Source organism: Trachypithecus francoisi, unplaced genomic scaffold (genome assembly GCF_009764315.1).
Source record: "Trachypithecus francoisi isolate TF-2019V2 unplaced genomic scaffold, Tfra_2.0 Lachesis_group4, whole genome shotgun sequence".
Lineage (NCBI taxonomy): Eukaryota > Metazoa > Chordata > Mammalia > Primates > Cercopithecidae > Trachypithecus > Trachypithecus francoisi.
Genome location: NW_022681469.1, coordinates 64,008,624 through 64,023,528, shown reverse-complemented (window position 1 = coordinate 64,023,528; position 14,905 = coordinate 64,008,624). Strand labels below are relative to the sequence as shown.

The 14,905-nt window shown below is 33.0% G+C and overlaps 1 protein-coding gene across 1 annotated transcript in view; it reads left to right on the top strand.

The window, feature by feature from the left end:
• The window catches only part of SEMA3A (semaphorin 3A), a 220,546-nt gene that overhangs the window by 176,286 nt on the left and 29,355 nt on the right, over nucleotides 1–14,905 (top strand). Inside the window, exons 10-12 of the mRNA XM_033193060.1 lie at nucleotides 1,070–1,214; nucleotides 2,999–3,218; nucleotides 6,512–6,603. Of these exons, the coding sequence (XP_033048951.1) occupies nucleotides 1,070–1,214; nucleotides 2,999–3,218; nucleotides 6,512–6,603 (457 nt within the window). The remainder of the gene's footprint in view (nucleotides 1–1,069; nucleotides 1,215–2,998; nucleotides 3,219–6,511; nucleotides 6,604–14,905) is intronic.

Sequence of the window (14,905 nt, the reverse complement as noted above, 5' to 3'; positions counted from 1 at the left end):
TGTATCAAGTATGCACTAATTTGCTATTTGTTCTGTTATGAAAATGTTATTAAATTCTATAAGTATTTATTGAGGTTTACTCTCTGAAATGCCATGTGATATATAATTTAGGTAGCCGGAAAGAAGCCAGGCATGGTCTCTTCTCTCATGAAGCTTGCAGTCTATGAAACGCTCTCTATATGCAGCAGTTTCCAATAATAAACTGTAGAGAGCCCATGTTGTTCATTTGGTCTGATTTATATGTAATTTTCAAGGGGGAAAGTTTGGTTAAAAGATAAGCATTCAATATTTTAAATGTGCACAACTGTTTAATATCTTTGTATAAATACATTACTCAAGCCACATTTCTATAAGCCTAATAAAATGGAAAATTGTGGCAATTCAGTGGCTTGCTTCCAGTTTACCTGATTTTTTGTTTAGCGAACAAAATTTTCGTTTAGTGAAATGATGAGTATAATTGCTGTAATTCTCCACTTTAATTGAGTGAAATAGGTACTAACGTAATTATTTTCTGTGTTAGAAAGAGCTGATTTTAAGTGTCTTCACAAGAATCAACTTCCTACTTGATCTAATACTTTTGGGAATTTAAAAATAATACAATGTGACACATCATTTGACACTATTTTTTGTACTAGTTTCAGCCTACAAAGTGAGTTCTTAAACATTCTTGCTAATTTAAAAGTTTCCTGGGTTCTGTAATAATGCTTGAGACTCAATCTACATTTTTAAAAATTTCCCCATGATATTAAAATTACCTATTCATTTATAGCTTATATGTATTTGTTTTTCCTATCAAAACCTAGTACTCTATGTTTCATATGAAGGCATATATTCTGAGTACTAAAGCCATTTTCAGCTATGCCTTCTATTTTTAAGAAATCACAATTTTTTGTTCTTTTGTGTATTGTTAAATGCATACACGTGACTAGAAAAATCCTAAACATTATTGCTAACAATTTATATTCATATTTTAATAAATAATATCAAAAATGTAAGAACTCAGTATCAATATTTCTCTTACCATTGTACAAAGATGAACATCTGTTTTTATTCTTGCTGTCTTGTTCAGTAACATTTTCAAGGGATCAGCCGTGTGTATGTACAGCATGAGTGATGTGAGAAGGGTGTTCCTTGGTCCGTATGCCCACAGGGATGGACCCAACTATCAGTGGGTGCCTTATCAAGGAAGAGTCCCCTATCCACGGCCAGGAACTGTAAGTAGCTTAGGTGTTTATGAGATGAATATATTTCTGCCAAAGGCCAAAAAACAATGCAGCTACAGACAGATATTAAATGTATCCTGTAATGTAAAAAAAAGATTTCAAGATTGTAAATTAAAGCAAGACGAAGATTTTCCATGAGTGAATGAAATTTCACATTTAAAAACATGTTCTTTACAGATGTCAGTGCTTAAATTCATTGTAAGATATAAATCTAAAATTATTAAATCTTATTTTAATTTTTGATAACACATTTCTAAATTTTTGCAAACTATTTTTACATGCTAGTAGAGAAGTGCAGAAATAATTTTCAGTCTCATGAAAATACACTTTATCGTGTCTTCCAGGTTTTTACATAAATGTTTGATATTTCTATAACCTTAATTTTATAATTTACATACAAAACAAGAAATACAGCCTTACTTTCCTTAACTGTTATATTGTTGTACTATTGTGCATGTATATACACATACATAGACATATATATGTGTGTATTTATATATACTCCTCCCATTTCAAAACACATTCATTTTATTTCTCATGAATTATTAATTTTTTCAAGCTAGTGGCAAAGACAATTGATTTCTCATTCTAAGCTTCTTGTAAGATCAGGAATCTCTCATAATTACATTTTAGCTCCCAAGCTTTTACATTAAATAGTAGAAATTACTTAAGTGTAAGACTAAAAGCAAGAGATTGGAGATATTGTACTCTATAAATGCTTGCACTGCATCAATAACTATAGTGAAAGGAGATGGTGAAATCTTAATTTGTCATTTTTGCTGTATTGTCTTACATACAGTGTTTACATCCAGAGGTGAGGTTACGCCAGTGCAAAACCAGCATCTTTCTGGCTGCTGGGGCCATTTTCGCTTCTGCTTGGTCATGACATGCATTCTGATTGGTCACTTTTTGTGCAATGCAGGTTGTTAAACACTTTGAATAACACTTTTCCTTATCACTGTGATTATTTTATTTATTACATTTCTCGATGGTACTTTTTTAGCATTATGTTAGAAACAAAACAATAAAGAATAGTTTATATTGTTTTTCAGTTTGAAAAGAGAATTTGTATTTTAGCATGATGCCATAGTAAAAAGTTAAATGTATTCAATAAAATTATTCTGAGCATCTCTAATTCAAAGATTAATTGCATTTAGTTGTAGTATATTCCATTCATTATGTCAAATACTTCATCTATTTTACTAATAACACTCATGCTTATGGCACTAATAGAGGCACCAAACTTCTCCTGTACACTGAATTCATTACATACATTCGTAATTTTGCCTAAGAATTAGTGACATAACTAAATCTCACTGAGAATTAAAATATATTTGGGAAATATATACTATATATTGCACTACTCTTTTCCTTTATTTTATTTTTGAGACAGATTCTTGTTCTATTGCGTAGGCTGCAGTGCAATGGCATGATCTCAGTTCACTGCAACCTCCGCCTCCCAGGTTCAAGCAATTCTCCTGCCTCAACTTCGCAGGTAGCTGGGACTACAGGCATGCACCATCACGTCCAGCTAATTTTTGTATTTTTAGTAGAAATGGGGTTTCACCATGTTGGGCCAGGCTGGTCTGGAACTCCTGGCCTCAGTGATCCACCTGCCTCGGCCTCCCAAATTGCTAGGATTACAGGTGTGAGCTATCATACCTGGCCTGAACTGCTATTTTAAGTAGAACCATTGAGGCCATGTATTATTGTATGATGTACAGTTATGTTTATTAGATTTTAATCAAAAGATACTGTTCTCTTTATCATAATAGTGTCCCAGCAAAACATTTGGTGGTTTTGACTCTACAAAGGACCTTCCTGATGATGTTATAACCTTTGCAAGAAGTCATCCAGCCATGTACAATCCAGTGTTTCCTATAAACAATCGCCCAATAATGATCAAAACGGATGTAAATTATCAATTTACACAAATTGTAGTAGACCGAGTGGATGCAGAAGATGGACAGTATGATGTTATGTTTATCGGAACAGGTAAATTTTTAAATTTCAACTGTAAACTTTTTTCCAGAGCACTATGTTTAACTGATTAAGTAAAGTTGATCTTCGAACATCACAGGGGTTGGGGTGCCAACTCTCTGTGCAATTGAAAATCCACATATAACTTTTGATTTCCCCAAAACTTAACTACTAATGGCCTACTGTTGACTGGAAGCCTTACCTATAACATAAACAGTTGATTAGCTTCACATATTGTATGTCATATGTGTTAGATATTGTATTCCTACAATAAAATAAGCTAGAGAAAAGGAAGTGTTCTGAAAATTATAGGAAAGAGAAATATATTTAATATTCCTTAAGTGGAATTGGATTGCCCTTGTCTTCCTGTTGAGTAGGTTAAAGAGAAGGTAGAGTAAGAGTTGGCATTGCTCTCCCAAGGGTGGTAGGAGCAGATGAAAATTTGTATATAAGTGGACCCACACAGTTCAAACCCATGTTGTTCAAGGGTCAAATGTATACTAAGAACTGAGGCCAGTTTCTACAGTTACTTTCAAGGTATAATTCACCTTTAATAAATGAGTAAATACCACAAATATTCTTTCATTATAAATTTATTATCTTTTCAGACAAGCTGAGACATACTAATTTAAAATAAATTCCCTTTTCAGTGAAAAGTTGATAAGTTTAATCAGGTAAAGCTAATGATTAGGTAAGCAATCAATATTTATAATTGCATCATAACTTTTCTGGCCAGTGGCTTTTTAGAACAAAGATATATTACTCAAGTCCTGCCTTAAATTCCCAAGACATTCAATAATAGTTCCAGAATATTAGTGCAAAATTATCTGAACTTTAAAATTACAATAATGTGAACATCGTCTAGTAAATAAATGTTAGCAATAAAATTTTTTCAGTATTTCTGCCATACAATGAAAAGAAAAAAAAATTCATTAGAAAAACAACATAATTGATTCAAATAATTCTTAGATACATTTCTATGGACATTTAACAATTCATTTTACTAATTCCATAATTAGAAACAGACTTTTTCAGGTATATTTTAAGAATGAATTCCATTGTTATTATGATATATTATTTTATTTTGTTCCCTGATCTTTTTAATAGTAATATTATTTTTGGAAGTCCTAGTTACAAATCTGATACTTGCTACTTAGGGTCAGATTCCAAGGTAATAAATTTCTAGTCTCCATTAACGCTGTTAACTGACATAAATCAATGGGGAACAGAGTGAGTGCTCCACTGAAACCTTGTATAATAACATTTATTTTCCCTTAGTGAGAAACAGAAAAAAAAATTGCATTAACTACAGGGGAATGGCAACCATATAATAAGTGCTTTAAAGACTTAAAGTTTTATAACAAAATTGTGAAATACTTATGTTATCAGGTGTAACAGTGTCAGGTTCTGAGCAATACATTAAAGTCCACTTTTATGAGTGAGAAAGTTTCTCCACCAAATAAAAGAATCTCAAGCAGACCCAGGGTTTCATAAAAGTCAATGAATTGCAAGTATCAATTTCTGGTTATAAATATCCTTAGAACATATAAGAAATAGTATTTCTCTCGGATAAATATTAGTTTATCATTCAACATCAAATTATAATTTCTTTTCTTTTCAGAGTAATTGAGTTTGTTCAGTCATGTCACACTTGCCTTTTCCTTCACCTCTGGCTTAAATGTATTGAGAAGTCTCTCACTCACTGTCAAAGCAACAAAGCTTGCTTCTGGGTATTTGACCAAATAAACCTGATCATGAGCTTTTAATTCCTCTTGGACGCAATGTGTCTTTAAAGGCACCAATTTCATGAATGTGTTGACTGTCTGATGATGTGGATGTCTATCGGTCAGTACAGACCAGGGTCATCTGTCAGCAAAGTAAACTGATTACAGTAATTTTATCATTTAACTAAGTTGCACATCATAGTATATTGATCCTAGTTGAGTAATCTGATTCAATTTGTGTGAAATTGTTTGAAATACTACTCAGTAAAACTTGATCTAGAAAAGAGATAAAGCTGTGTTTGGGTACCAGAGACCCGATCAGAGGCACTGAGTAGATTAACCTAATATACCTTTAATCTTTACTATTATGAGTAGCCTAAGGTCCTGTAAATATAGAAGGATCTTCTTAAAAGTGTACTTTTGTTTGGTTTAACTTTACAAGGGATAAATTAGCAACCTGTCTTCATCTCATATAACATATCGTGTTGGTTCTCCAAAAATAGTTATCAATGAAATTTTTTCTCATGTAATTTATTCTTCGTTGACAAGATTTTCTTCACAATTACTTTGTTGAACTTGATTAAGAGGAACCAACTGAGGCCAACAGATTTGATCAAGTTTAGTCAGAACTAGAAGGTTGAAGAGTACAATTTTTGAATTTAATAAGCCCCTGTTCCTCATTCCATCAAGGAACAGGAATATACTTGTAATACTGGAAAATTAATAACTTTTAAGCCCAACTTAAAATAAGAGTGACAACTTTTGTTATTAAAACAAGTTGTCTCTTTCAAAAATGCAAATTAGAAAAACAAATAAGGTTTGAAATCTCTATAAAATGTGTTCAATATTTTTATGCTTTTGGCTTCTGAATGTTAAATTTCCTTAATGCTCTAAAATGGATTAACCAAAGTGTGCATTTTTGAAAAACCACAGCCATAAGTAATCCTAGGTGTTTACTTTGAGAAATTCGGTTATTGTCATTCATCACATAATGGCCATTGAGCCATTATTAGGAACTTCTAAGTACTAAAGACTTTAAGATGACAAGATGAGCAACCAGGGCTCTGAAGCTCTGACTACTTCCCTTGCTTGACAACATTCCTTGCATTTTTCATTTATATTGAGTCTTCATAGTAGGACTCTGATTTTGTAATAAAAATGGAAGAACCTGTCATGACAAACTGATATTATTTTTAGGTTTTGTTTCTGAGACACCAGGCAATTAAGGAGATATTTTTAGAAATAATGAAAAGAATTGATCCAACCTAGGCAATCTCTGTAATGATTATTATATTTTTAAAAATGTATGCAGTCTCATGATAAAACCTTCTTCAAGGCTTAACATATTTCTAAAAATTCAGTCTTTTATATTCCAAGTGTGTCTTTATAGTTTACCCTTATACTTTGTCTAATTGCAAGAAATGCATTAGAATATGTATTTTACTCGTGTTTTGACAAAAAACAAATTAAAAGGAAGACTGATATCAAAGCTTCTTTGTCTGACAAATACATATTTCATTCATTAACACTAAACTCTGTTCAGATCTACTTAACTTGTGGTCTTCTCCCCTCTTTCTTTCAAAGATGTTGGGACCGTCCTTAAAGTAGTTTCAATTCCTAAGGAGACGTGGCATGATTTAGAAGAGGTTCTGCTGGAAGAAATGACAGTTTTTCGGGTGAGTGCTGCTTAATTTCAAGTGTCAACAAGTTCAGTTGCATGTCTTTCCCCCAGGACAGCTGCACACCGAACTTGGTATGGACAAGTAGTCTAGCATACATACCCTTCTAATTAGCTTGTCAATTAGAAAACCAGACACTAGTCAAAATAAGCCTTGAAACTTTCAATGCTGGTTAAATCTAAAGATGTAAAGAAACATATTTTTGGCTCATATTTTGTTTTCTCAATGATAAAATATATTATTTACATTTTATATTATTTATGTAAGTTGCCTCAATGAACAATCTCTTCCCCACTCCTAAAATCTATTTTACACATGATAGTATAACTGAAATGATATGTAACTTCCATGAATGTACTAAAGGAAATACATTCAGAATAACAGAATAGTGAAGACATTTTAATCAATTTTTAGCTTATGTATGAATTATTTTATATTTTCTTAAAGAAATCATTTGTTAACAAAAGAAAATTTGAGAGGTCTATATCACTGACAGTAAATTTGTTATAGATTCCTAGTTTACATGCTTAAGAAATGTTCAGGCCGGGCGCGGTGGCTCAAGCCTGTAATCCCAGCACTTTGGGAGGCTGAGACGGGTGGATCACGAGGTCAGGAGATCGAGACCATCCTGGTCTACACGGTGAAACCCCGTCTCTACTAAAAAATACAAAAAACTAGCCGGGCGAGATGGCGGGCGCCTGTAGTCCCAGCTACTTGGGAGGCTGAGGCAGGAGAATGGCGTAAACCCGGGAGGCGGAGCTTGCAGTGAGCCTAGATCGCGCCACTGCACTCCTGCCTGGGCGACAGAGCGAGACTCCGTCTCAAAAAAAAAAAAAAAAAAAAAGAAATGTTCAGATATTTATCCCATTATCCTGAATCACAGACAGCCCAGGGGAGTTGTATAGGGTTGGAGGAATGGGGGTACAGGTGAGAGGGGTGTTGGGTGGGTGAAGGGAAAGAGGAGAACTGGAGTAGTCTAACATATACCGCATGTCTGTTATTCCTTTTGGGAAGTCAGCTAATAGAAATAGTTTAAATTGAAGCACACCTTGAGATGATTAATGACATATGATGGGAAAAAATGCCTGTAAATGTGTTATTTGAATTTTTTGATAAAAGAATAGAGCAAACATCTATTGAGACATTTATAACTGAAAAACAACAACAACAACAACAACACCACCAAAACCGTGTATTAGAAGAAGTTGGTAGACAGAAAAATGAGAAAATATTGTATCTAGTCTGACAACTTCAAGTGATCTCATTTAGTCTTCAGGTGTCTGTGGTAGTTTATGAAATGAATGGGCTTGATTAAAATTTTCAGTTGATTCAATATTTTAATGGTAAGCAGTTTTCCCAAGATGTCTTACCCCAATACTTTCATAACTATATACAATAAGTTATTCTTCCCTCTTCAGTAGTATTTTAAAGAAAAAATGAAGTAAAATATGGAAAGCTCCTAATACATATTCATTCAACTGGCATTATAATTAACATTGAAACATATAACTGGTGAATTGTAACATAGATGTTTTATGATAACAAGCTAGACAATGTTCTACTGGAAAGGGTTTAAACTCTACACTCGTATCTACATGACAAATCCATTTGGAACACTTAAACCATTCCTCTGAACTTCACCGTCAGTAAAACAGTGAGCATAATACCTATTTCACCAGGACACTGGAAGACTTAGAAACTCTGTAGGTCATGCATCAAAGACAGTAACAGGCACTTAGCTCAAAATGTCATTGCTAATATAATTTTATTATTTTAGTTTAGCTAAACTGAAAATGAGCTACATTCCCAGTAGCCTTTCCTACTAATCCTTGGTTTAAGTCTTCAAAATAATAAAATAATCATAATTCTATTATGATTTTTACAATCAGGCACATTAGCCTTATTTATTTATAATAATTTGTATGCTAAAGTATCAAAGTGATCTAATTTATCAGTCTGGTATAGAGTGATGACTAATCCTTATCAATCACCATGTCCCATAGGTTACCCCAATGAACAAACACATTGGTACTTTATCTTAGAAATTAAAAACAACAACAGCTAACAACTATCCAAATGGACTCTGACCACTACAGAGTATGTTTAGATTTAGAAAACTATACGGACACTCAGGGGTGGATATATAAATTGCTGTCTTGTCTTTATCGTTATATCTCCAAAACCTAAAATGTCTTTTAAACCAACATGTATTAAATGAGTGAATTAATTAGTATTGATGAAAAAATGAAATACAAGAAATTAAAGAATTTAAGGCCTTCTTCAAGGAGACGATGCTTAAAGTGAGGTGCTCAAGTATGAGAAAAATAAACTAGGAACAGTCACAAGTTATCATCCTGATTCTGCACCATATTATTCTCCAGTAGAAAACCTTTACCAACATATATTTGGAGACGAATTTTGCCACTACTGTTGCAAATGAAGTTACAGGAGACACTAAAATATGGTTATCTTAAGAATTTCTAATTTCCAGAATCTCTTACTTTTGCATTTGTCATGGTTCCTTTGCATATTTCCTTTCAGTTATAATACATTTTTAAAACAGGGTTCATTAAGTAATTTCCACTGTAAATAAATGTATATTAGTACATATGATGGGACTGGCACAATGCTAAATTCTGGTGATACAGAGATGAACACTATAAAAGTGGTCTCTGACTTCATGCAGTTCAAAGACTATGATGTATTATCAATCTCAGTTTCTAGGACTTACTTTTCTACCTATTAATGCAATTACATTTTATTTTGTAGAATTGTATCATATCACGACATTGTAAAAATAAGGTTATTTTTATTAATTATTTTCTGATATTATGAATTAGAATGTGCATAATTTTGCAGTGATATTGTATCTTAGTGAATTTTTATTATTTATATCTCCAGGGATTTTAAGTTTATATTTCACATCTTTGCTATGCTGTTTAGTACATTAATAAGAGTTTTAATTTAAAAAGATGTTAATTTAAACTGGCCTACTAAATGACTTTTAACAAAATTATGAAAATTATGAGACGTTGGAAATCCTCATGCACTGCATAACAACATTATGGACAAGAATAAATCCCACATATGACAGTGGTCCCATGAGATTATAATGGGCCTAAAATTTCCTATTGCCTAACATTTTCAATAGTTTACTTTCTGTTGTTATTTTACATTGTACTTCTTCTACTTATAAAAAATTAATTATAAAACATCCTCAGGCAGATCATTCAGGAGATATTCCAGAAGGTAGCATTGTTATTGTAGGAGATAATGTGTTATCTCCTATAATATAGAGATATCAAATATATGTGCTATTGACCCTGAGTTCCTTCCAGTAGAGCAAGATATGGAGGTGAAAGACAGAGATATAGATAGATGATCCTTACCCTGTGTAGGCCTAGGCTAGTGTATGTGTTTGTGTCTTCATTTTTAACAAAAGGAGTTTAAAAAGTAAAATAATAATAACAAATTTTAAATATAATAATAGTTCATAGAACAAGAATATAAGGAAAGAAAACATGTTGGGACAGGTGTATAATATGTGTTTTAAGCTAGGTGTTTTTACAAAAGAGTCAAAAAGTTTTAAAAATTCAATAGTTTATATTGTAAAAAATTTACAGAAAGCTAAGATTAATATATTACTGAAGAAAGAAAAATGGTGACTACAAAGTCTACACTGGTATATAGCAATGTCCTAGGCCTTCACATTCACTCACCACTCACTGACTGACTTGACCAAAGCAACTGCCAGTCCTGCAAGCTCCATTCATGATAAATACCCTACACAGGTGTATCATTTTTAAATCTTTTCGACCATACATTTATTGTACCTTTTCTATGTTTAGATATGTTTAGATACACAAATACTTACTATTGTATTATGATTGCCTAAAATATTCAGTATAGTAGCATGCTACACAGGTTCATATCCTAGGAGCAACAGACTGTATCATCTAGCCTAGGTAGTAGGTAAGTGTACTTTATGATTTTTCACACAATGACAAAATCATGTAATGATGTGTTTCTCAGAATGTATCTTTGTCATCAACCCATACATGATGGTAAGAGTATTTAATATCTATTAGATTTTTTTTTTAGCATTTTGCAGTTTCCAGAGAAATACATAACCGACTTATACCTTTGATAGCTATTAGATGACATTTGTATAGCATTTAAGATATCATGCAGTGGCTCACGTCTGTAATTCCAGCACTTTGGGAGGCCGAGGTGGGCGAATCACGATGTCAGGAGTTCCAGACCAACCTGGCCAGGATGGTGAAACCCCATCTCTACTAAAAATGCAAAAAATTGTCTGGGTGTAGTGGTGGGTGCCTGTAATTCCAGCTCCTCAGGAGACTGAGGCACAATAATCGTTTGAACCTGGGAGACGGAGGTTGCAGTGAGCCAAGATTGCACCACTGCACTCCAGCACTGGTGATGGAGTAAGACTCCATCTCAAAGAAAAAAAAAAATTGTTTCATTATTATCAATCTGTAACAATTAAATGTAAATGAATACCATTGTGCTGGCATGGAAATGCTTGTTTCGGACTTTACAGTTTTGGAAAAAGATTGTGCGTGAACAATATTCCTTTGATAGAAAACCATTTCAGTTCTCTTCCATAGTCTCTGTTATGCATTATTGTCATTATTATTTCTTTGGCACTCAAGTAGACAAAACATATTTGGGCAGAGTTTAGAGAAATATTTACTTTCGACATTCTATTCTATCAGGCAAAGTTCATACATATATTGTGGTCTAGCAATTGGAATATTTCACTGTCAAACTTTGTTTAATTTTACAGTGGGAAGGAAGAAAAAACCCACAACACATTAAAGCCATAACTATATACAGTGAAATAAGCAGACAAATTTTACTGTTTCTTTGTTTCTATTTGAGCCATGTAAGGCAATCCATTTAAAATAAAATACTATAAAAAAGGTCAGGGATAATTTGACAAGGTAAATAGAAAAGTTAAAGATTTAGGGTCATGGTAGTATCTGATATTCTTGGATTTTATTAAAGACATTTAATGATACCCAACCAGTCAATTTTACCATATTATCATCTTCACGAGACCATGTTCATTATGTGTTCTTGACAGAATGAATAACCAAACCTCATATAAATACATGAATTAAAACCAGTATTACACCCATTCCCATTTTGAGGTTGGTTTCAGGAAAACACCCTGACTAATCATACATATTCCAGTGGTTTCAGTTACATCCAATATACTTTTATTTGGGGTGAAATCAAATCTCGATCAGAGTATAGAAAGAAAAATATTCCTTAGTAATGAACATTTTCATTTTTGAATAAAATTTTTAATTAGTAATAAGAGGTGAAATAAAACTAGCATTGGTATAGGACTCTAGAAATGACTTTGATTTGCTATAAACTACCCCAAAAGACATTAAAGTACTAAGAAACAAGCCTAATTCCAGAAATGATTTGCAATCATAAACATGAATTTCAATCGTATTTATTATGTGATTCTGAACACGTTAAAGTCAATTGAGCCTCAATTTTTTCGTCTGACAATAAAGACTGTGATTATAAATACTTTTAAAAAGTGTTTTGTTTTAAAATTAAGATTACTAGTAAAGGCTGGGTGCGGTGACACATGCCTGTAATCCCGGCACTTTGGGAAGCCCAGGCGGGAGGATCACGAATTCAGGAGTTTGACACCAGACTGATTTTTCAACATGGTGAAACCCCGTCTCTACTAAAAATACAAAAATTAGCTGAGCATGGTGGCGCATGCCTGTAATCCCAGCTACTCAGGAGGCTGAGGCAGGAGAATCGCTTGAACCTGGGAGGTGGAGGTTTCAGTGAGCTGAGATCACACCACTGCACTCCAGCCTGGGCGACAGAGTGAAACTCCGTCTCAAAAAAAAAAGATTACTAGTAAATGGTAGCTATTGTTAACTAGTTATACAAATGAAAATCTCTTTTAAAATGCTTGAAAATTCCATACATATACCTTGTTTTATAAAAATACTCAGAAGATACAAAAGCCTAATTTATGCTGATTTCTATTTAACTAGTCAGTTTGGGATTTTCTTTCCAGTACAATCAAAGAGGGTTTAGTTTTGAGACTGAAAGGTTATATCAAGTTGCAATGCTCTTAGGACAGTGGGCTTTATTTATAGTTCTACTGAATGCATGGAATTGCAAGGCAGTTACATTGATAACACATTTTAAACCCAATTTGTGAAATATTCCATGAACAGCTGAGCAGACAAATGAAAAAGTTTAATTTTTGCTCAAATGAAAACATAATTGATACTTTCCTAACCTAGTCTATTAACTCATTCTAAAAGTGTCCTTGTGTTTAGCATCCAACAGGCTGTGTCAGAATCTCCTGGGATCAGCAGGTTGAAAAGCTTTGCAAGTGAGAAAGTTTAATAAGTACTAGATTAACATATCTGAAAAAAATTGTAAATTGGAGTCATAGAAAGCCTTGAAAAGATGCTAAGTTTTAATTTTATTTTTACTCAAACACCAATTAAATGCAACTGAAACCAGTTTCATGAAAACACGCTTATGAAGCTACATCTGTTTTAAATGGAAGTCATATTCACTACCCGCTATTTCTCAGAAAAAAAATCCCCATAGCTGATTTAAACGAATGTCATCTTAATATATTGTCTATTAAAATTCAACCACAGACAGCATATAGTTCATCTTATTCCAAACTGTTATTAATTTCCTGGTCTAAATAATAAATAAGTTTCATTTAATTAATGGATTCTAGAATCTGAAGAACGTTAAAATCTTAATATGATACAATGGTGTCTGTTATGTACTAGGGTTTCTTTTATGTTTTACATTCATAAATGAAATATTTTTTATCTACCTTATAGATATTTGTTTTTGTATTATTAAGGAACATGAAATGTATAAATATTAATCACCTTCATTTTTGAAAGTACTTAGAGCTAGCTAATTTCACTTCAATTACATTAGCTGTTAACACTTCTCTGCCTAAGAAACACTTTCTTTGAAATTTGATTGTAAACTTTCCATCATAAAAACCTTCATGAAATAAGCTCCTTAATAACCGCATAACTATTTTTCACGTGAAATTGTTGGAATGAAAGAAGTATCTGTGGAAAATTTTCCTTATTCTTCTAAATTTTCTGTTTTGGTTATTGATTCTAATATTATACAAACCTAAATACAGTCTTCAACTTTTTTTTTAAAGCTGAATATCCATGATACGTTTTGCCTTAGTTTTTGAGTTGAGGCTACTAAATTCTCAAGATTATATCTCTGCATAGAAAAAGTTGATAGACATTTCTTTCATCATAGTTGTCTTTATGATTGATAATTTTTGTGTAAAATTATTATATTTAATAATTAATATAATTCATTTAAGCTATAAAAATTGGAAACTATGGAAAATCTCTAAATTATACCATTACATTAATGTACCTCCTAAATCATTTCTTTCATTTGTGTCTCAGGCAGATTGTCTTAAATTTGTTAAGAAAATCCTGTTCTCAGCTCATCCATCAGGTTTGAAGTAGAGATTTGCAGTTCCATAGCACATAGGGAGTAATTAAAAACACAAGCGTTGGGAGGCTGAGGTGGGTGGATCACGGGGTCAGGAGATCGAGACCATCCTGGCTAACACACGCTGAAACCCCATCTCTACTAAAAATACAAAAAAAATTAGCAGGGCTTGGTGGCGGGCGCCTGTAGTCCCAGCTACTTGGAAGGCTGAGGCAGGAGAATGGCATGAACCCGTGGGGCGGAGCTTTCTGTGAGCCGAGATCGCACCAAGGCACTCCAGCCTGGGCGACAGAGCGAGACTCTGTCTCAAGCAAACAAACAAACAAACATTCAAAAACATAAGAGCTTACTAGGGAAGAAAAATGACATCCAAAGGAGAGTAGAAAGGAGTAGTCAAGGAACAGTACATATGTTAGGAGTGGCTGGAGGATGAGAAAAAGACTATGTTAAAGGTCATTAAGGAATAATTAATAAAGAATCCCAAAGCATAATGGAATTTATTACAGGAAGCAGTAAAGAAAGAATAAGTCGTCAATAGTAACATATAAAACAAAGTCTAATAATAGTTGTGGATACAGAAAAGTGTCCTATCAGCAATACCCAGTTCACTGGTGATTTCTGCTTCTGAAGATAGTAGGCCACCTCTCTAGAATAAAAGTTAGACTCAGCGGGTTGAGAAGGGAAGGCATTGGATGAGAGATGAACAAGCAAAAGCAGTGAGTGTAGACTATTCTAAATTATTTTTGAAGAAATTCCAGCTAAGCTATAAGAAACA